The sequence below is a fragment of the Oreochromis aureus genome, linkage group 7, assembly GCF_013358895.1.
Source record: "Oreochromis aureus strain Israel breed Guangdong linkage group 7, ZZ_aureus, whole genome shotgun sequence".
In the NCBI taxonomy this organism is placed as follows: Eukaryota; Metazoa; Chordata; class Actinopteri; order Cichliformes; family Cichlidae; genus Oreochromis; species Oreochromis aureus.
The window spans coordinates 58,144,614-58,168,209 of NC_052948.1; the positions used below are offsets into that span (position 1 = coordinate 58,144,614).

The 23,596-nt window shown below is 39.4% G+C and overlaps 1 protein-coding gene across 1 annotated transcript; it reads right to left on the reverse strand.

Annotated features, from left to right (window-relative positions):
* Positions 1–322: 322 nt before the first annotated feature.
* sf3b3 (splicing factor 3b, subunit 3) lies at positions 323–23,359 on the reverse strand. The gene is made up of 27 exons (XM_031734231.2): positions 23,213–23,359; positions 22,537–22,664; positions 22,029–22,184; positions 21,563–21,733; positions 20,213–20,385; positions 19,870–20,011; positions 19,376–19,488; positions 18,966–19,103; positions 18,356–18,459; positions 18,111–18,276; positions 17,874–17,969; positions 17,433–17,505; positions 16,914–17,065; positions 15,833–15,988; positions 14,931–15,086; positions 13,144–13,287; positions 12,735–12,857; positions 12,366–12,520; positions 11,947–12,121; positions 11,280–11,485; positions 10,566–10,722; positions 8,813–8,938; positions 4,811–5,023; positions 4,569–4,667; positions 1,918–2,061; positions 1,668–1,772; positions 323–1,553 (listed from the first exon to the last, which is right to left on the reverse strand). Exons 2-27 carry the CDS (start codon positions 22,604–22,606, stop codon positions 1,413–1,415), a joined length of 3,654 nt encoding a protein of 1,217 aa, XP_031590091.1. The 5' UTR covers positions 22,607–22,664; positions 23,213–23,359; the 3' UTR covers positions 323–1,412.
* Positions 23,360–23,596: the final 237 nt, after the last annotated feature.

Below are 23,596 nucleotides of genomic sequence, written 5' to 3' on the forward strand. Positions count from 1 at the left end.
GCATCATAACTGGACTTGATTGACTTAAACTGCTGCAACATCTCAATCTTTTCTCCTCACCTTGAAGTTGAGCAGCTTCACCTTGTTGAGTCTGTACTAAACACACATTTACAGAAGCCGTCAGCTGATCGGCACAGCGATGAGCTCTGAATCATCTTCATCAACTACAGCTGTGCGTATATGCAGTCATGACTAATCTTAATATCGGGCCTCCAATGTGTTGATGATGACAAAGATTTATAGTCACACATCCTTTGTCCAACTGATGCTCTCCAAACACACTAAGGTGAAAAGAATAAAATAAAATGATACACACTTGGCATTATAAAGAACAAAAACAACTTTATTTACAAAAACAGACCACTGACCTGTCCCACAACCCCCCTAAATTCAGTGACTACTGTGGATTGCTATGTCTGTGGCTGAGGTTGGGAATTTACTGGACTGACAAGAACACCACCCAGTGCAAACCTTCAGTATTTTTCCACCAACTCCACAGAACAGCGGCACTTGTTGGACTGCAGGCTGCAGCTTACACTCTGTTAGGGGTCAGCTTTTGTTAGGCTCCCAGGTGTGAGTAAGCAATATGCTTTTTAATGAGCCCGGGGCCAACATGACATCACAAAGACAGGAAGGGTTTAGGGCTGGGAAATTTTATACCATCTGGGACAATGGTATGTGTCAAAACAAATTGTTCCAATTAGCACAAATTAAAATTATATCATTATTAAAAAAAAAAAACTGTTTCCTGGGGTCAAAGCTGGAGGATACACAAAAATGAAATATTTCAGAGACAGCTTTGTGTACATTAGACACCAACTAGCCTTTCCTACCTGGGGTAATGCAAAAACTCTTTAAATAAAACAATCATTTTCTTACAGGATGACTGACACTTTTTAAGTGTGATCTCTTTGTGAACAGAAAAAGCAATCAAGCGTGTGAACTCTCATACAGCTGTGCCAAATTCTGCTCGCACAGATATAAGTGTGAAAGACACCAAAGCTACTGCTCAATGTTTAGAGAAAGAACAGCTTTGTCATGTTTCCATGTAACGTGTCTTTGTGGTGCTGCATGCATGGTTTCTGTAGAGTGGAGGTGACAAAAACCTGACAAATTCTCAGTAACTGACCCGTGAAAAAGTATGTGTCATTCCTGTTCACACAGCAGCTAAATGCTCACACACTTGAAAGCAGGTACTTGCGTCACGGGTGGTCAACGTGAGACACTTACAAGGCAGAGTGGCTTCTTGTAGGTTTCCATGTAAGCTGGTGTCTGCTCACAGTAAACCACATAATACCTCATTCTGAATCACTAAAGATGACTTGCAGCTGGGAAAAGCACCGATCTGTGGGTCCTAAAATGTATGCATTGGTAAAATTCATGTATGTTGTGCAAAATGTCCGTGTGTGAGATTAGAAAGCGTAGCGAGTGCGAATGTCCTCCAGCTTCTTAGAGACTTCAGGTGGGGTTCTGTCCAGCTCCTCTGCCACACTTTTTTGCTTGTGAGGGTCCATGCTGTTAAACTGCTCGCACAGATCTCCATCAATCACATTCTGGAGAAAATGACGGAATTTGTTTTTGTTATCCTCAAATATATATTTTCAAACATGTTCCGCAGTTGAAACTATATTATAAAAATAAGACAGATGTGTAAAAACAATCCCAACCTTGACTGGGAAGTAGTAGGATCTAAAGCTGAGATGGTCCCTGCCACAAAGAGGGGGAAACTCTGAGCGCATATGCATCTCTAAGTGCTGGAAGAAGTCATGATCCTGTCGGATGAAATAAAGAAATCAGGGGGAGGTTTTAAAAAGAGAAGGAAGAGAAATCAGGAGACCATTTGAGCAACACAATACTACTTTAGGATCATGTGACGTGTGCATGTGTGTTCACATAAATGAGATCTTAGTGTTTTACCTCATGTGAAGTGAATGGGACTAGTATGCCGATGCCTCCAGACAGTGTGGTGTAGACCAGGGACTCTGAACCACCGGGAATCAGAGTAGTCTTCTGCAGAGATAACACCGTCTCTCCTACATGGTAGTTCATTATTATCTCAGCCTGGAGAGAGGGAGAGAAAAGGGAATGAAAAAATACCCAGAAACTAAGTTAAGACATAAAAAATCTGATCATATGTCAGATCAGATATGTCACCTGAGGCCATTTTAGCTCTGAAGAGTGGATGTTTTGACAGCTGCATGTGCACATAAAACACATTAACTGCCTGAGTCTGCATTTTTTCAGAGTCAAAATAAGAAATACTTTCATCCTCCACTTGGATGAAATTGGCCCTGATGGTTTAATCTGATAACCGTCCAGAAACCACCAAGCCAATAATGATGATGATAATCAGAAGGTACTGTGAATACCGAGGCAGCATTGTGTAGTAATAAAACCTCAATATTAGGCTAATTAGACCACATCTGGGACTAAGGAGGGACAAGGAGTTGAAATGACCTCTGTACTCCACAAATAAGTCAGAAAGATGTGCAAAGAAGACAACCACTTCCCCTTACTTGAACCCGTAACAGTTTATTTCACCTGAAAATTTCTCATATAAAGTGTTTGACCATTGCAGCCCCAACCGTACACTGGATTACAAAAATCTACACATGCACAATGGATGTGAGGTCAATTTGACAAATTTTTTTGAATAGTCATTCACCAGGCACCGGACAGAGCGAGTCATCTATCAAAGGGAAGGTCAATGGATCGATTCCCTGCCTATTCGAGTGCATGTCATCCTTAAGCAAGATGTTAGAGTGTGCAACTGTTATAAAATACTTAGGTATATAAAATATTGCTTATATGAATCTGCGTGATTGGGTGAATGAGCCTTGTAGGAAAAACCTCTGAGTGCACAGAGCAGAAAAGCCTCTACTTTGTATGGCATATATCATGTATAGCAGCATTTTGGCCGAGCCACATGACTTGCCGGCTGGACAGACGCATAGACAGACATCATTTTGCATAAAGACAAGTCAAGACATCCACACCCATGTCTATATATAGATACGGTACATTTCCAAACTCAAATGAATCTATGCGTGCAGCATGCACAAGCAGAAATAGCACACACTGTGTCACAATGGCAACTGGGACCAGCTCATAATGACTACACTGGAGGGACTTTCCCAGTCTATGTGCTACCTAAACAGTTTCTGACCAGGATTTAAAATGTGGGATGAGTGATCCGGTGTGTTTCTCCTGTGTGTGCGCGGCTTATGTTGCATTTGAGAGTAGGTTAAACTTGTGGTTGATGGTGGTGTGTCTGCGGAGGTCGGAGTGGCCAGGGAGGCAGATTAGTACACCGGGCCAGATTTCAGCATTGGATGCATGCGATGTAGCAGAGGTCTGCCTCAGTTATCCCACCTAAAGCCACAGTTTTCTGCTTTGCCTCATAAAAATGTACACTTGCTACTTGCATGATAAAAATCTTTGTACTTTGCAACAGATGTTAAAATACCACATTTAACATCTACACTAATTTCTAAACATATATGGGAAGGTAATTTTTTTAAAAACATATCAACATTCTCAAAAGATGTAGAATTAGACAGTATCCATTGCATCAAAATACTTTGCTAAGGGTTGTGTTTGCAGCAGTTTTCACAGTTTCTCTTTTTGCAGTTCAGATTTGCTTTAAAAGAGAGCAAAACAGCACAGGCCCAACAGTGAATGAAGTTTCAAAGTACTTTACATTTACTTAATGTTAAAACATACATGTTTTACATACACGGCCTTTAACATCTCATCTGAACCGGTCCTATTATTTTAAACATCAGGAAAGTAAAGGTGCTTTGATATTTTCTTCAAAATGCAGAAGCTCCTGCTACACCCTTTTCTATATGACTTACTGTATATTTTACTATTAATATTTTAATAATCTCACTTCTTGTTACCTTATAAAATACTGGCTTATACCCCTTTTTTTTTTTTTAATATATTGAGACATCATTTGTGGCCTATATTGCTCAGTCACAGAAAATGATGAACAATTGTTTAAATGTTAAAGTAACTCTAAGCTTTTTTAAAATTTGAAGCATTAACCCGATGCACAAGCCTGAAGCAGGTCTGAATAGACAATGCATGTTAAGTCTAAATTGTTCTTTCACTTTGAGGTCAAGCTGAAGACCTCTGCTCCGGGGCAACAACAGCTGTCAAGACTCATTTATTTGTTTCTAAAGCACTGTGAGGCACTGGCACGACATCACATTTCTGAACTGCTTACCCTCCATTCCACCTCCAGATTCCTCAGATTTGCTTACCAACCATTGCTCTCCATCCCACGCACAGACTTGAAACCAAGTTTTACAGTCATTGGTCCGAAAGTATGGAATGGTTTACCATTAAGAACTTCCCCATCCCTTGTTGTTTACACAAACTCATCGAAGACCCACGTCTTTCCCTTAAACCTCTTTAACCTCACTTTTATTTATTATCTGTTGGCATCCAGAGAGACAATATCCTTTTTAATTCACTCACTTCTCTTTATTGAGTCTATGCTTCATCTGCTCAGACACACTGTTAAAGTTCCAGAAATGTGAAAAGGTGAAGCATATGTGTACCTTCTGTGATGCTCCATTGAGGAGGCCCCTGTCCCATAGAGCCTTGTTCCCTGTGGGGTCTTCATCCACATCATCACTGGTGTTAGGGGGGAGACGCACCTAAGCAAACCAAGGACAAAACATGGAGATGTTACTTCATCACAGAAAATTTTGTTTAGGGCTGATGGTCTTGATGTTTTCTGGTTTTATTCAATCACAAAAATACAATACACACCCCCAAACACTTCTCGCCCTTTACTTACGATGCTGATGTTCCCAAACTTGTCAGCAGCAGCCATGGTGTCATAATCGAGCAGACAGGCCGTCGTCACCCAGCGGGGATATGTGTCATCGGCGAAGATGATGAGCTGGTTCTCGTTACGTCTGTAACGAACCCAGAACAGACTCTCCTGGACATCAGACACGATGACACGCTGGCCAATGGTGTGGATGCCAGTCACCAGGTTGGGAACGTGCTAGAAAGAGTTAAGGAGAGCAGTGAGGTACACTCAGCCAAGTGTTTTAAAGGAAAATAATGCAATCTGGACATGTTCCGCAAGTGGTGTCATGTGCAGCGCTGCGAAAAATGACTTCAGTGCTCACACTCATTAAAACCGATCAAGTTACACACCACAGGATGTAACCACTAAGGGAGGGACTAAATAGACTGGAAACAATTGTTAAAAGTATAATCCAGAGGTGCTATACAATGCACATGTGTTTATGTACTGTACTGTATGGTTTTAACTCAACTGTCAGCTACATGCATCTTATCTGCAACAACACTCAGGCAGCAACACTGCTGCACATCAGCTGTTCATTAATTAGGTACAACATGTGCTCTTTACAGTTTACGCTTTAACCTCCTAGGACCTGGCATCCACATATGTGGACATCACATTTTGGGTTATTTAGACCAAAATACTCAATTTTGCTGTACAAGGGCCTGATATCCACTTACGAGGACATTATACTGCTACTTTTCTATCGAAATTTTAAATGAATATCCTCATATGTGGCTCTCATTTTTCTTAGAAACAAAAGTTAGGTTAAAAAAATATCTGGTAATTCTTTGTTTTTACATTCATCAGGTCCCAATCAGCCCAAATATCAAAGAGAAATTAAAAATGCATGCCATGGAAAAGTTCGGGTCTTAGGAGGTTAAAGTAAAGTTGTTGTGTGTGACTGTTAAAGCCCCACAAACATAAGGAGTGCAATGTTTTTCCCCCTTAAACACGTCCAAATCTTACGTGTTTCAAAACAGACCACACTATTTTTATATCCTGTTACACAGACAAGTTTCAATGTAGGCTGTTAATTTCCACCAAAACATTCTGGGAAAAATGTTTATGCAAAAGTGTGATGCATCACATACACTCATGAAAAAATTTGCTCTACAGCACAACAGGTGCTTCAAACCTCTAAAACCTAAACACAAAGTGTCTGCAAACAAAAACTAGACACCCTCACACTCAGTCTTGACCTTGTTTACAACAATTACTTTGCTGCATTGAAAATACCCTTCAGGTGGTTTGTTCTTTATACAAAGCAGGGCTCGCAAAATTTCAAAATCCCTGGTAGCCCTTCGGGCAGGCACTCTCCAGTTTTTGGTAGCCCAAAATAAATTTAAGTAGCCCGAATAAAAAGAGAGAAATTTTTTGATTGATGTTTTTTTTTTTTTTTTTCTGTTTTGTTTCCATTACAATATTATACATTAAAGTATAATATTGTAATGGAAACAAAACAGTAATCAAAAAAATTGTTGAAACACAAATTACAACATTGTATAAAAATTACAATCATCAACTCAAATACTTGGTTCTAATTGAACAGAAATTTCTATGAACTTGTAAGAACTGTGTGAATCAGTCTGTCAGGTCCTGAATTTGAAATTTCCACTGAAGTCACGGGTAAGAGGTAAGTGGAACCAAGATCTAGGCCATTTTTTTTGAAGTTTGCAAAGACTGCTAAATTTTGCCAATGGTAGTTCACTCTTTGCAACATAGTACGCTGCTCTAAACAGATTTTCCAGGTTTATTTTTAGTATGTTCTTTGCAATTGGTGTTTGTTCTGGGAAAGATATTGCAGACTGAGCAATAATGCATTTCTTGCATTTCTCATGGGTTCTAATGGGGTCTTTCTTAAAATTACTGGTCCCAGTAACAAAGGCGCTTTGTCGACTCAGTAATCGAGGGAAACCAACAACACACCGGCAGAACATTATGTTATTTACAGGGTGCACATAAGTGAACCGCAGGTGCGCATTTGCTGTCAAAATAAAAGACGCGCACCAGATAAGAAGTTGCTACGCAGCGTTTGCGTACATATAAAAAGGCACGGTTTTTGTCCGCTAGAGTGGGATCTTCACAGCATATTCTGCACCACATCTCTGTGCGTTCATCATTTGTTTGAAGCCAGCTCACCTCCTGCAACCACTTTTCCGAGAATCTGGCGCTTCTTTTGCGGTTCGGACTCCTGACGTTTCTTTGGAGGTGGAGGAACACCAAAGTAATTGCTTAAAGGAGCTTGCTTCTTCGTCTTTAAGAGTTCTAAACAAATGTCTGTACATAAGATTTTCTCCTCCAGAAAATCTTATGTACGCAAACGCTGCGTTGCAACTTCTTATCTGGTGCGCTTTTTATTTTGACAGCGAATGCGCACCTGCGGACCACTTATGTGCACCCCTGGTTATTTAGCTTGTCATATTCCAGCCACACCTTTACAGACATTCCAGCCACAGAAATTCTTTTGTCCATGAAACCATAAAGCTGCACTTTCTTTTCCCTCATAGTCTGATTTGTCATAACTTTTCCGTTTTGTGGTCGGCTTTCCTTTGGCTGTCACTTCTTCACCCTGACTTGTCTTATTTGGCTCAGCAGAACTAAAATATATATCCTGCTGCTTTTACACACGCACTCACATAACGGTCAGCGACTCTCTGCGCAATCAACCTCTCACATGTTTAAGCTTGCTGTGGGAGATTTCACTTGTCAGGTTTGAATAGTAAGCTAATGAGTGATAAGACGATGTCAGAGGAACTGGTGCGCAATTAATCGTCACTCACCAATCAGTACTGCCGCTCTCTATACACAGTTCGCGCGATCGCAAAGTGAAAGCAAAAACAAGCGCCAAATTCAAACGCGATTTCAATATGTCACATATTGACAGTGGTTCCCCGATGCCAATGACACAATTACCCAGCTACATTTCCGAAAGAATGCAAAAGCAATGACATATATTTTTCCTTCCTATGATAGCCCGACGGGCAGGGCTGAGATAGATTTTGGTAGCCCGACTGGAAAATTCGCTAGCCCCGGGACGTCGGGCTAGCGATTTTGCGAGCCCTGCAAAGGCACCGCTGCTTCTTACAAAACTGTGCAGTTTTGCTTTGGTTAATAAAGATAAACTTTGAAAAAGTCCCTAATGGCTAATCTGGAACAAATCGGTCATGCACCATTAGATAAAACCTTTTCTTTTCTTTTCACAGGAAGGAAAACCAAGAGTGCAAAAAAAAGATAAAGCTGTCCGCATACAGATTATTGTTATTGTTAAGATACAGATATCTTAACAATATTAATTAATAAAGATGCAGGTCTGCAATTGAGATTATTGACTATCATTTAGCAGTGTAACTATTGTGAAAGTCAGCAGTACGAATGTCTTGTATTGTGATTCGGTTTTTCTGTGTCACTGTACTGAGCACCTGTTGTGCTGGTTACACAGCACATGTGCAAATAGAATATCAATATCTTCTGATGTTTCTTATGCTAGCTAGCTTTGTAAAAGCTGTAATATCTGCTTAAACCATGCCAGTCTGGTGAAAGCTATCATCAGATGTGTCCAGTAAAAAGTGAACTGGATTTTATTTATTTATTGTTCATGATGACACTTTTTGTTTCTTATTCTGAAATTAATAATTTTATGATGCAAACCTGTTATACAGGCGGATCGGGATGTTTCTGCTGATCAACTCATTGATCATGAGTCAGGTCAAAGTTGGCTTCTTTTAGTAAATCTTTAAAGACTAATTCTTCATCGTCTATATTTTCAGATCATCAACTATATTCATCATCTCTATAAAGAACCTTTGATAGAAAGTGGGATTCACAAGTGGAAGAGAGAAATTCTGCACAGAGGGACAAAACGGGAGTAAAGGTAAAAACAAATTTAATTTCAACGTTTGCTTTATACTACTAATGTGAACCACTCCAACATGCTTTTATATAGGGTGTATAGATGTTTGTGTCCAGACGTCCTTGTCTTACCTTGTTCTCACACTTGCGTAGCAGCTTCTTTTTCCCCAGGTCGTAGATTCTAAGCAGTTTTCCCACTCCAACTAGGGCTCGTCCCTGGAATGGTGCGATTGCCAAAGGCACGTCCTCTACTGGGGTCTAGCAATAAACAAAACAATCTGGGTTCAGATAAAGATTGAAACAGATACAGAGCTTTTTAAAGAAGACTAAAGAAAGTGTCACTAAACACAGTTTTAGTCATCATAACAGATTGTAAAACAGCTACTGTGAATTCTACCTGTGGTTTTAGATTTACTACAGATCCCAGCTGTTTATTTTTAACATGTTCATTTTTTAATGATGTGCTTACAAAGCACTTCTGAACAACCGGATAAACACAAACTCTTTACCTGCTGAAACATTAAGAAAGTATTTTGGTAAATTATATTTCTCAAATAAGATTACACCAGTCATGAGTCAGACATCGTCAATACTTTCCCTGTCTCAGATATGCCCTAATTACAACTAACTTGAGAATCCAAATTTCCCCTCTGGAGAGTGACTAAGAGTGTGTTATGAGGTTAGACATCCTGGACAGGAAAAACCTTTCAACCCGGCGCTCTGCTTTCTCCGTGGCCTTCAGCGGGACCGTCACAGTTTGGTAGATATTTTTGGTTTACTGCCCTGCTGGAACATACACCCAATGAAACAGCCATCACAGAAAAGTGTGTCTGCCTACATTCAAGATGCTGTCATGACGAGAGTTGTCCGCTTTCGAGATGAAAGCTGCGTGCTTTATGCAAATGCACAGATATTTAAACCATCATACAGATGACAGTGGACAGTGGTTTGTACTCAGAAACGTGTCATCTTATTGTGCATACTCGGATATCTCTGGTTATATAACAAACAGGGAAAAAAGTGAGTTGTGACCAGATAGAATCATCTAAAATATCAGATCTGGTTAAGTGGTCGGGAAATTCCTGACACCACTGCGAAACACAACACTCATGAGTCATTTCCCCTGTTAATCCACATCAGGTAACAAACGTATGTGGGCTGATTCACCCTGATTGTCTCCACCCTGGTGGAGTTTCTTGGGGAATTGCCCGGCAAGTCTATGACAACAGGGACAGCAACAGCTGTGTTTCATCCCATCATCAAAATTTTGTATCAGTCTGTCTTGCTTCATGCATTCTGAATAGACTTTCCTCGAGCCCAGTCCTCGTCTTAACATCTGTCTCAAATCATGGCCTGCACACAGTCCCTGGGTAAGCACAAAGGTGATAAAAGCCGACATCTCCCAAAGAAACCGTATATACATCTGTCTGACATCTGTAAGCTGCCTGTCACACTAGCTATTTTCTTCAAACTCCCTTGGGCTGTGAATTAATTTTATTTACTAGGCCTTTCATTGTAGAGCTGCACTCGCTACAAGATCTACAAGTTCTGAACGTGCTCTCCAGCTGACTTGCTCTGAGTACTGTTGACAGCAGAAATCTTTTAAAACTTGCACACGTGCAGCTGCACCAGAAGGCCAAAAAACAAAGCACAGGACCTAAGCATTAAATTGTTGCAGAGCCTATAGAATGAAATGTTGATTTGCTTTATGAATCAAACTAAAGCCAAATATGACAGACAAGCACTTTTATGCTGTTTACATCAGTACTCCCCAGTATAAACAGCAAAAGATGAGAGTGAATTTATGTAAATCATCTTCAGCCTAATAAATATTCAAGGAGAAACAAGCTTAATAAAATTAACCCCTAATGTCACTGAAACCCACCTTGTGCACAAACTCCAGCTTCTCCCCTCCACTGACCAGTCGATATGTGTAGATGAAGCCGCCACCCACTGACCTTGGGTTGAGAATCATGTCTCTGGCAACACCGACCAGAACGTACCAATCGTCACCCGTGTTGGTGAATCGACAAGCAGCCACACTGAAAAACAGCAAGTACAACATCAGACCCACCTATATACTATATTGCTAGTTTAGATTAGTCATGCTAATCATTTAGAAATATATTAACACAAAATATTAGCTATAACCTTCGAAACATGGCCAAAAATACTGTTTTATATCGGAAAGTGATGCTTTTGATGGAGCCAGTAGCCTGCCTTCCAAAATCACAAATTTTATTACCTTTAAATGATGCCCATAGTATGGAATTAAACCTTGATAAACATTTTGCTGCATTAAAAAAATACTGTGCCTGTTTTCAGTAGGTGTTGATACAAACCAACACAAAGTGTCGTTTTGAAAAAGGTTAATTTATCACCAGGTGAAAGAAACCGAAGAACCTTTACAATGGCAGCCCAAACTATTTTCACTATGTCAACTGCTGATTAAGAAACAACACTGAGTATTAATGAAGGGCTTGGAATTTGGGAGGCTCACTGTCCATCAAAGAGAAAGGCATAATAAATGAGAAACAGCCCAGGGTCAGACTGTTTAACCTCACTTAAACCCAACCCACCCATCATGAGTACTACTCACCTGAACGCAGCTTCGTTCTGTTCCAGCTGCACTTGATCCAGTGTTGAACCTTGTATGGGATTAACCAGCCGCACTAGTGAGGCCCACTGTCCTGCTCCGGCTTTGGGCGAACCAAAGATGGCTTCTGGGAGATTTTCGTTGAGGAACGCAGCAGCCATCTCAGCAGCCAGTTCTCTTTCATCCTCACCTGCAGCTTCTACCATCTCCTACAGTGGCAAAAGAAGTGATGTGATTTTCTGTTGTTTATGACATGTTGGCAACTGTTATTTGAATAAAACCAGCCATAAGAAAATGATATTCTAGACTAGGAACTGTGATGGGAATATCTGCCGTGACAAAGAGTATTAATTCATAATATAATTATCACCAGGGACAAAAGCTGTTAAACTACCAAATTCTACTTCTCATTATTTCTAGTGTCAGGTTTATCAGTGAGAAAAATGTGAAAACATGAAAGGATGTCAGGAAAAATCCCTAAATCCATATAATTTAATAAACCTACTTTTTTAGGCTCTAACCTGGAAAAATAACTCCCACAGGAACAAATTTCTGTTCTCCCTTGTTCATAACCAACATGTCGACTTCCTGCCCTTAATAAATTTATTACTGAGAGTAACCGCAGACAGATGTTAACACCACTAGTTGGGTCACAACGATATATTCATACCTCAGCCATCTGTTGCTTTCTCTGAGCTTTGGTGGCCTCGGTGTAGGCGTTGTGGTCAGTCTCAATCAAAATGAGGTTGTTGGTCTCTGGGTGGATTACAAATTTCCTGGGAGTGTACTGAAGGGGGAAGGCCACTTGATTGAAGACGGCTCCAAGTTTTTCTAAAGCCAAGATTCTACCAGGCACACAAGCACAGGTGAGAATTATATAAAAATATTTTTTTTCGCCCTTCAATAAACTTTTCTTTATGCCGATTTATAAACACTTTGAACATAAGACATTTAGAGTTATTTAAATTGTGATGATACATAACAGATGCTGGATTTCTTCACTTTGGATTTGGAAAACAGTTAAACTCCATTACACAAACAGTGACGCCTATGTTTTATTAAAAAAAAATGCTCTAAGTACATCCATACCTTAGCGTATTGGTAGAGATGGCCACTATGCCTTCTGGACATTGCTCGGAGGCAAAACCAGAGGCGTACTCCAGAGTCTCATATGACAGAGGAGTCAGATGGAAACGAGACTGGTAAGAGTAGCTGAGCCAGGAGCGACTGGACATTGCAAGCACCTGTCAGCAAGAGAAAAGACATCAATTAATCAATAAATTTATAATCAGTGATGAAAAAGACAAATGTCTTTTTAAAACTTAAGGTTTGATACAAATATTTCTGACTTAATATGATCACGAGCATAAAAACTGACAAAACAAATAATATTATTTTTTGTAAATGCACATATTTATATTTATGAGCTGATTCTGAGTAAGTGTTCGAGTTACATACAGCTTCCTGTCCTTGCATTCTGACTCTGAACAGTTTAACAGGGCGTGATCCCAGGTAGCGTGTTCTGGTATCTGACAAGTCTCCAGTCACTGGGTCCAAGACAGTCCTGAGAAGCACACCGTTCTGAGAAAGAGGAGCAAAAACACATTAGCAGAAAACATCTACACAAGTTGAAATGTACAGCAACATAAATGACATAACATGACAATTGTGACAATCTTTGTTCTGGACTATGCTCCCTTACTGCTAATTGATCAAGTATGAAAAACATTATCAGTTTGGATTTTAGGTGCAAGATCGATCTGAACTCAATCCCTGTATTGCATTTGGTTTTACAGACTTGTGATTTAAAAGTAAAAATTCCTTAACTTCAACATGAAACCTGAGATATTTAAATGTGAAAGAATACCTGAAGCCCAATATTAAGGTAGAGGAAGCCTATGGTTCCTTTGTCTCCAAGTTCATCCTGTTTCTCCACCCCTCCCATCTCCACGATACACAGACTCTCTGGCTGGGCTGGTAGGGCCTGCATACTCAGTGGCTGCAGGCAGTCCTAAACATGGTAAAGATTCAGGGGGTCAGAAAAATACCAACATGCAAAGGAATCCGAACATTAAGTTTTTGTGTAACAGCACCATTCAATTGTTTAAACATGCACGTAAACAAAAGAGATTCTTATCCTGTAATCGTTTTGAAAGTTTTTAAAATTGACACTTCTATTAAAATAGTTAAGGCAGCAATTATAAGACATGTGAGTGTGTCATTAATCTGTATTCTAATATTTCAGTTCAAACCGTCACTGTGAAACTTGCTTGTTTGGTGTTTGACAATTCTGCGTGTATTTGCTTTTCTTTGTTGCTTCAACTCAATAAAAATATCTTTGAGAAAAATAGTTAAGGCAGACGAGGTATTTTAATCCAGACCTTTTTGGAAAAAAAACCATTACTGAATACCCAAAGCATTATTTTCTGGCTTACACATTTTAAACAGGGAAGCAGAAATCTCCAGTTAATGTGCAATGAATATTTTGAGGTTACTGGAGGCAGTAAAAGTGGTCAGACAACTTTCAAGTTTTCCCTAAGGGAAGGATGTAATTGTTACCTAAACAAGACAACATTACTTTGTACTGACTTAATAAGAAACTAAGATTAATTTAGCCTTAAAGGGATTTATGCCAATCATTAATCAAGTTCCCACCACAGGAACCTTTCCTGGATAGTAGGAACTTTTGGAGGCACTGTATTTCTTGCACATGGAGCATCACGGTCTAATCTAAGTTCTGTAGAAGTTAATCAGCTAAAACATCTCTGTGTTTTGGGATTATTTACTTTCAGCAGGTTCTGCAGAAGGCTGCTGAAATTGTTGACATTAAATTAATATTTTTCTCAGATGCTCCCAAGCCTTCAGGGAAATCCTATAATTAAAAATCTAGCTGAAGTATATTTCCAGTCATTTTTACATTTATAAGTTTACCAGGAATTCTTAAGTGGTTAACCATGGATTCCTTCAAACTTGAATGCTAAACACAAGCCAAATTCTGTTACTCATTCTGCACAATGGGAAAGACCTGAGAGTACAGTGACAATGTGCAAATTTGGCTGAGCAGCAGTTTGGTTTATGAATATGAGAAAAACGTTTCAACAGTTGAAAATACCCATTACCACTGCAAGGGCAATAAATTAAGAAACTAGAAGCAACATGACGCCCTCATTTTTAGCCTGAAAGAGGATGTGCGCACGCGTGTGTGTGTGTGTGTGTGTGTGTGTGTGTGTGTTTGTGCGTGTGTGAGTACACACTGACTCCACACACTGTGAGGATGACTGGCAAATGAATTTCTGTAGTGCAGCAGATAATGGAAACTAACTTTCAAAAGTGAACACAAGTGCCAAAATTTGCATGTCTGTCCCCTCAGAGCCTGAAAATATACTGTGCTGTCAATCAACAATAAACTGAACAGTCAAATGTTACTAGGACCAAAAATAAACCTCTATAGGAACAAACATCAAAGATGTTGGCAAAGACATACCCAAAACTAAAGTACCTGACATCTTGTTGGGATACAAGCTGTCACGGGCTCAATCACATGCCAGCAGATAAACCAGCAGAAAGCATTGGCAAAGAAACTCAATTTCCAAGCAACACCTCCAATTCTAAACAGAAAGTATCTCACTGATAATCTCTGTGTCATGCTCATACCGAAGGATCCAGGGAGATGATGCGAACAGTGTTGTCAGCCAGCCCAACAGCCAGGAATCGGGAGCGTTGCTCACCAGGAGGAACGTTGGCCAGGCTCATACAAACCACATCTGCAGACATCTCTTTCCTCTCTGTGTACTCATTCAGCTGGCCAGACTGAAAAAAATCAAAAGTGAAACAAAGAAAGCAGCAGGATTAATAAACAGATTTTCAGTCACCTCAGTTCAGTCATCTTCCTCTATTCAAAATGGAACCTGAGATATTCAACATTACTGTTAGAATTAAGTCATTAGAAATTCTGCAGGAAAATAAATTAAGTGAAGCTAATGATAAGGCAATTTAACTGTGCAGTCATTTGTGAAATTGCCTTTTATAAAATGAAGTGCTGAATAAGCCCGTCAAATCATTTGACTGATCAACCAAAACAAAAAGATAAGTTTGGGGGGGAAACAAATGTTAAATGAAATGTTAAAGATCTGTTAAAAATGCCAGAGCACTGGGCCTTCACATAGTCTACATAAAGCTCAACGCAATATTTTTGTGCAAACCATTTACTACAAAGCATAACTAATACTTGTTAAACAGCATGAAAGTGGAAACAAGGATTCTGCCGATGGACAATATTCCTGAGGATTGATGGCAGTATTTCTGTCTATTGTATTGATTTTTAATTAGTACGCAGTGTAACTGTAACCTTGTCAATGAAACACTTCACTGTGTGTAGGGAAGACAGTGCAGAGTGGAGCAGAAACAGGTGATCTATTTCACACAGTAAAGATAATGGAACTATAGGCCGAAAGAAAAAAACATTTAAAAAAAAAAAAAAATTATTGAGGCTGAACAGAATGTCAGAGGGGCACAAGAGGATCATCGGATAACACAAAAATAATCTATTTCCTTACCGGGTCCATCTCAAAGTAGACCAGCTCCCCACCAGTGAGAGCGATGACTACTTGCCGCTGGTTCACAGCACAGCGGACAATAGTTTTTTTACCAGGAGTTTTCCACTCGTTCACACGCTTGTCTGCTCGGATGTGACGGATACCATCTGGGTAAACCTGTATGGAGGAGGGAGTGAAAGAGCCACAGAAGTAAGATGGAGAGAAAAGACAAAGTACTAGATTGGTTGATGATGAATAAATGGCCATCTTTGTGTAATTAGACAAATTAATGCATGAACTGTATTAATTATTTGTGCTTAACACACAAAAAGAAACTGATAGCATAACCTTTAAAATGTACATCATTTACTGAACAAAAACTAAACAAATTTTCAAATTTTGAAATGCTTCCTTTGATGCAAAGGAAGGTTTTTCCTTTAGTTTTTTAGAAATTATTGGAATTGTGATAAAATACAATTATCAAAGTTGCTCATGTGCATCTGCATTACTTTGAAATTTATTTGCAATGTCTAAGGGTGTTTTTACACTTATAGTTCACTACTCTTTATTCTTACACTTGTAGCTTTTACCCATGGTCTGGTTTCTCCTCACACAGAGCGAACCAGAATGCGTCATTACAAACCACTTGAGAATGTTCATTGAAGTTATTGGCCAGATCATGTGTTTGGACCAGGAGCAACACGAATACAAAATACAGGAAGTGCTGTGTTCTGGACTATTTGAGAACATGGACAATTTATATTCATTTCACAGCTGGTTGCAAGCCTGTACTGACCTTTGCACATCTACGGTGCCCTGCCACATCCCAGAATGCAAAGTATTTGTGGCTATGAGAAGGTGTTTAGCTCAAACTTGTAATGTGCACCTGATCAGGTGGTCAGCTCAAAGTTGAATCACGTTCACACAATAAACAAACTGCTCTGAAGTTCACTCGGAGCTTGGCAGATATCACCTGTTCTAACATCTCAACAAACGAACCCCACCATGTAAGAAAATAAACCACAGTTTGACTTAAATGGACTAAACAGCACAGTGATGAAAACACCCAAAGGTGATGTGCAGATGAGGTACGTTTACACACCTGTACAAGCGCATCTTCACCCAGGAGTGAGCAGGAGAGAGTGGGTGTTGTTCCCAGAAAACCAGAATCTGTCACTTCTTCTACAGTCTCACCGATGGACAGAACCAGAGTGGCATTGACGAAAGACACAATAATGTAGGCATCGAACTCATCTAAGAAACAGAGTAAACACAGTAATGATTAGAAAAAAAAACCCAAAATTACTAATGGCATTGAACACACAAAATTTTGGTTACACACTGCTTCCATAGGTGGTTATATGTTAGTTTACTTTGATAGAGTCAGCAAAGAACTGTTCATCTCCAGCATGTACTGCAGCGCCACACTGCTTCATGTGGCTGTCACATCACAGAGGGATGTCTGTCAGGGCAGCTGCTCCAGCTAGTGGTGAGTGGCTCCCTAACATCTTATACTAAACAGCTAACCAGTGTTGTACATTAACATAATAGGAATATGTTTCACAGACTTTTCTTACTTTCAGCTTGTTTTATAACCTTGATTAGCCACACACATCCTTACCTTCTACATGTCTGCGTACAGTCCACACAGCATTGGGGTTACCGGGCAGTTCAGACACAGCCATCTCTGAAACCTGACAGAGGCGAGAGGGAACAACAGGCGGGAGAGAAAAGAAAATTGAAAGTTTATCATCATTACAAAGACAAACACAACAAACCATTTTTAGAAGCTCATCTTCACAGTAATGGAAGTAAGACATTAACAGGGTACAGCCAACATTGTGAGCGTAACTCAAAGGCTGGGAAAAATGTGACACCAAGCTAATAGTCGTTCAAACTGTGATATGAAAAGAAGGCTTTGTGCATTTGCTGGAATCAGAGATAGTAAAAGACTCTTCAGTATTTGTTCAGAGAAGAGACATGAAAAAACTCATCAATTTCACAGCCAGTAAAGTACATGCGTGGGCTTTCTCTAATTATGTTAGAAAAAAAGTGTGTGTACCTCCAGTCCGTGCCGAAGGACCCTTAGAGTGGACCGGGGTCCTCGTCCACATGCTACATAAAGCTGAGGTGTGTCCTCATTGGCCAAATCCGCAATCTGGAAGAAATTAGGAAGAGAGTAGTCAATGAACCAGAAATGTTCTGGTTTAAGATTTAAGAAGAAAAATCTTTCTGTCTCACACCGCAACAAGTTCAGGCAATTAGATTAGTCCCCATGTTCATCTGACAAGACACTCACCTGACAGGACATGATTGGTGACAGGTTCTCCTGTTCATCAACCAGCACAAGATTTTTAAGTGGCCGTGGCTGAAAGAAGAAGGTGTCTCCCTCTTCCAGCGGCATTGCCGATGAGAACTCGGGCTCATCATCATCATCACCCAAGTGGGCAATCTGGTAAAGGTAACTAAGGGAAAGAGAAATAGAGGTTAATCAAAGACTGAGAGATACAAAAAGAAACACTTGAGGTTCTGTTTGCAACCTACTGGTTTCCAAACTCTGAAGCCACAAAGAGGAAGCCAGTCTTCAGGACGCACATCGCTGTTGCAACGGGAATTGTGTCAAAGTACTTCAGCCTAATTTCTGTGACCTAAGAGACAAAACAAGCATCTTTTTTTTATTACGGGAATATGTATTATAATGAGCATAAATAGAAAACCAATAATGACAAAAGTTTAAGAAATGTTAATGAAGAATTTAAAAGTAATCCCTGCTGAGAACAAGAGTATTTGCGTTTGCTACTTTCTTGCTAAGCAAATGTCAACGAGCTATAGATTTCCCTATAAAGGCAAAAAAGTGAGTTTATAAGCATTTGGCTCTTTTTGAAGAAGCTGGGGGAGCTAATCAGATTGAAAGTGAGCTTTTAATAACATGAGTCATGAAAAACAAATCGAGTAAAAAGCCCATTTTCAGACATTGGATAAACTGAGCAATTACATAAACTTGGCAGGAAAAGATAAATACGACATGTTTATCTAGTGTTTGTTAATCAAGCAACTGTGATTCTAAAAAAGAAAAAAAATGAAGCTGGAAGTGACCATAATTAGTCCCGTTAAATAAATTTGTTAAAAATGTCTAGTTTCCATCCATCCTTACCATTTCTTCATCAGTTTCTAGAGTAACCTTAAAGATGTCTCCCTGCTCAGTCTGGGCCAGAAAAAAGAACATGGACTTGGTCTTGTGGGTAGCTGAGCACACAAATATCATGCCACGCTCTGGGTCATCCAGGTCGTTCTGTGGGGTGGAGCAGAAGAGAATGTGAGGGAGGATGAAAATAGACGTTCGTGCAGAGAACAATGTGGGACTTGCAAAACAACCAAAATTCCACATGAACAGAGAAAAAAAAATGTTTAAAATCTACTTAGTAACTCACAGCTTAAAATCAGGTAAAGTCTCATGACGTGTACTGATGTTATGATGGATCAAAACACACTTAAAATCTGCACAGGAAATCCTGTACTATAAATATTTGCTTTTTAATGTGCATTCCTATAAGAAGGACTCACTCTACGTCGTGGAATGGGACAGCGAATGTCAGGCTGGTCTCCAAAATTCTTGTACGTGATGTAGTTTTCAGAGCAGATTAAAACCCCACTGGGCCCATCAGAACCACCAGGAACTAGAGACAGAGAAGCATTTAGAAGGGTTGTCGTTTTTAAAAAAACATAATGATGAAGGAGTAAGAATTTCAAAAAAGCACAGTAATCTCTATTTTATAACACAATGCTTTCCTTTAATGGTGCTGTGTTATTGTGTTGGTAAACTTTTGTAGAGATCAGAGAGGTTGAATCTTTCTCCAGTGTTTCTCAGAGAAGAGACATGACAAACTCATCACATCTACAATACAGTGATGTAACAATTCTTTGTAGCCTTGCTGCAAATATTCTCTTCTGAAAGCAAATCAAACTGCAAAAATGTTGATATTTCAACTACTCCCTACCTGATGAATAGCACTACTGTTGTTTGCTTTATATATGACCAACACTACTCAAATGCTCACCAGTTATGAGGAAATTTCCATGTTCTTCCAATGCCTCGCTGTACTTGCGGACCACATGGTTCAGGCCGAGATCCAGCTCGTAAAAGGTGAGCGTCTGTTGTGTGTTGGCAGCAGCTTCTCCTGTTGGGTCGTTGTCAGCTTCCTGTAGACATTAGACACACATGATTATTCTGGTAAACAAACAAAAATGACTGTACTTTCAATTAAAGTCATGCTGAGGTCAGAGAAATTAAATCTTTCTCCAGTGACAGTCAGAGAAGAGACATGAAAAACTCATCACACAACAACAGTTCAGTGTATGTGAAATTCAGCAGCCCTGCGCATTTGTGCTTTGTGTCCTTACCTCATAGTCCATCTCTAAGCAGGCAAACATGGGATTTTCAAACCCAACATCGACTCCAACCACGTGGTAGACCAGTGTGTTTGCTTTATGGGCTTCCAGTGGAGAGGAGATGGTCAGTCTTGCAGCAGCATCTCTGTTCAGAATATACACCAGCTTCTGTTTCTCTATCGCTCCTAGTCAGATAAATGACAAAACACATTAAAGTGCTTCATTTAACTGGTTTTAATACAACTATTTATATGTGTATATATAAATTTTCTTCAGGATTCAAACAACAATAATTCAGCACACATTATTTAACATCGTAATTGTTCCACAAAGCACTTCTGTCAAAGGTAAAATTATCTGATGTAGAACTACCAAATTTATAGCATTTGATGCTGGTTTATTATATTAAGCACCTGTAAAGCTCTTGGGGTTAAGTCAATTATAGCAATATTTACACCATTGACATTATACTAACACACCAAGGCCCAAATATAAGAAAAATAATCATCAGTCTATAAACCAAATTATCATCTAATAGGCTGACAACCTTTGTCTTTGCCAATAAATAAATAAATGAATAAATAAATAACTGTATGGAGCCACAAAACATATTATAAAACCTATCAACTTTGCAGTTTCGTTAAAAATGTCATGTTTTGTTGCATTTGTCAAATCATAAAAGTAATTTATTACCAAATGGAACAATTTTGAATTGGGGGAGAAAAAAAAGAGAGGCATCTGTTAGTATGTTTAGGCCTACTTAGAAACATAGATGTTATAAAGCTATCCAGGCCCACTTTGCTCAAATGCAAGTAGGACTCAAAGGATTCAAATTAAACGCAGCCTACTTAACAACAAATAAATTAAATAAGTTATTTATATATTAAGTTATTTAAAAATCACTACAGGCCAGGTTGTATAAAGTCTTGCTGCAAAGAGCTTCATGCAGTTTCAAAGCTGCAGATTCACGCACACTATATAACCCTAAAAAAAACAAAAAACATACATTATAATAAATACCTTTAAAACACATCAGTCATAACTGATGGACTCTTTTGGAGTACATAGTTTTCAGTGTTGGTTTGTAATGCAAGGGTTTTTCCTGGCACTGAATGGGCTTTTTCGCGGTGATTACATCCAACGCTAAACACACCACAGTAGATTACACATAAAATCCTAGCAGTGTGTATGATAAAGTTAGCTCTTGTTCATCTTTGTCAAAGAAAGGGTGCTCATCTTACGAGAGAAGGAAAATAGCACAATAAAACTAAACAGAGCACAAACATCTGTGTTCTGTCTGATAGGATGGACTCCTCATACTGGTCAAATGCTGATTTCATGCATACTTCATAAAATTCTCACCTATCATTACAGCTCTGCCTTTTGGGTCAACGGCAAGAAACTGTCCAGGAACAATACGCCGGCAACCGCTCTTCCCAAATGTTTCCTGGTGGATCTTCTCAAACATATTTTTTGATGGATGATACTCCAGGATGACGATACGACCACTGTCACTCCCCACAACAATGTAATCTAAAAATACATAAATATCACTTAGAAACTAAACCTGCATGTCAACATTAGATTAATTATGATACTATCATGTAATTAAAGCTTAGGTAATGAAAGCCAATGGAGGCCAACTTCCCCTCCTAATTGTAAATGAATAAAAAAAGAAAGCAACTACGAACAATACATCAGTGTCAGACAAAAAATTTAATAAAAACCACTTAAGAGAAAATTATTAATACATGCCATTTAATCTGTGCAATGCATGTTTAGAGTTACAAACACATGCATGTGAGTGCATATGATGTAATTTCTGTACCTTTGGTTCCTCCAGTGAGTCTGAAGGCCATCAGGGATCTGATGATGCCAAACACTTCTACTGTGAGAAGAGTGTGCACCTTTCCTGTGTTGGCATCGGGTCGTAATAATTCCAGGATCTTTCCTCTGGAAACAACAATCTCCTGCATCTTGGTTCCTACCAAAACAGACAAATCAGACATATCACGTAGATATTTTTGTTGGTTTTCCCTAAATCCTGCTTTTAAAAAAGCATTATGTGATATGTCTTTTATGTATTTTTTAACCATGAGAAAACTATGCTTTACATTATCTCCATCAACATAATGAGTGAAACACCATGATAGGATAAAATCTAATGACTATACAAACAAGAAAAGATACTTAAATAAAACAATTAAATGTGCTTGCTAATTCTCATAGAGATTGCAGTTAAAGGCTTCTTTGACAATAAAGGAGGGTTACCAAGCTTTGATAAATTAACCATGACCTAACCAGACATAAAGCAGTGACATCTGGCGTAAATTCACCTGAGAAGTTTCCATGGATGGCATGGGTGATGCCAGTGGCACGCTGCAGGGTGATGTTGTAGAGAAACATGGCTTCCACTCAAATCTTATTCAGAGGAAGCTGAAAGAGCGCTTAACCCGGCTCAGAACTGTAAACAAAGAAAACCAAAAGTGTATTTACAGTAAGGAATCAAGAAGTTTGAGACCACTGGACAAAGTCACAATAAGCTACGCGGTCGCACTGGTGACAAATGAGGGATCTTCAAACTGAGGTCAGCTGTAGTGGACTGTGGAGCAATACATAGCGACTGCACTCATCACAATATTGCTATGAAAAGTTGGTGGAGCGGTGTAGTGTTTGCTGGACACAAAACCTACGGCGCCGCTAACGTTAGCTAAACATTAGCTGTGAGAAAATTAACGTTCCCCGGACATTTATGTACTACCCTCTGTGCTTTTAAACCGTGCAATAGGGGTCACGCATTCCTTTAACACGAATTTAAACTACTTAAAAAGATCGTTTACATCAATCCAAGAGTCTGAGAACATGGCCCATTCATACAAAGCGCCACTTCTGATTAACGCTTCCCCCCCTTTTTTTTTCTTGCTATATTACTTTAGCTAGTGCAAACTTCACACACATAAAACGTCCGTTTAATTGCGGAAAAGATGCAGATCTGCAAGATATAATATTTACCGGTGTGCTTAGTAAGATGACTCTGATTTCAGATGGATAAAGTTTCATTTACGAAAACTATTTCCTTGAAACCCTGAGAAGCCGACGCTGAACCGCCGTTGGTGGGTCCTTCGCCAGCCAAAACGCCGTCGCAAGAGCTGGCCCACACAGTGCCTGACGGAAATGCGAGACTGTAGTACTGCATTGTGCACAGCAGATGACGACAAAGACCTCAAGATTAACGGAATTATCGCGAATGGGCGCCATAAGAAAAACAATATCTGTAAAATAGTTTCCCACTACATTTATTGCCCCTTTCTTCTGCACGCTTTATCATGATAGCACTCTACGTCTTCTACTATTTAGTCAAAAACAATAAATAACCTGTATGCTTGTTGCACACCA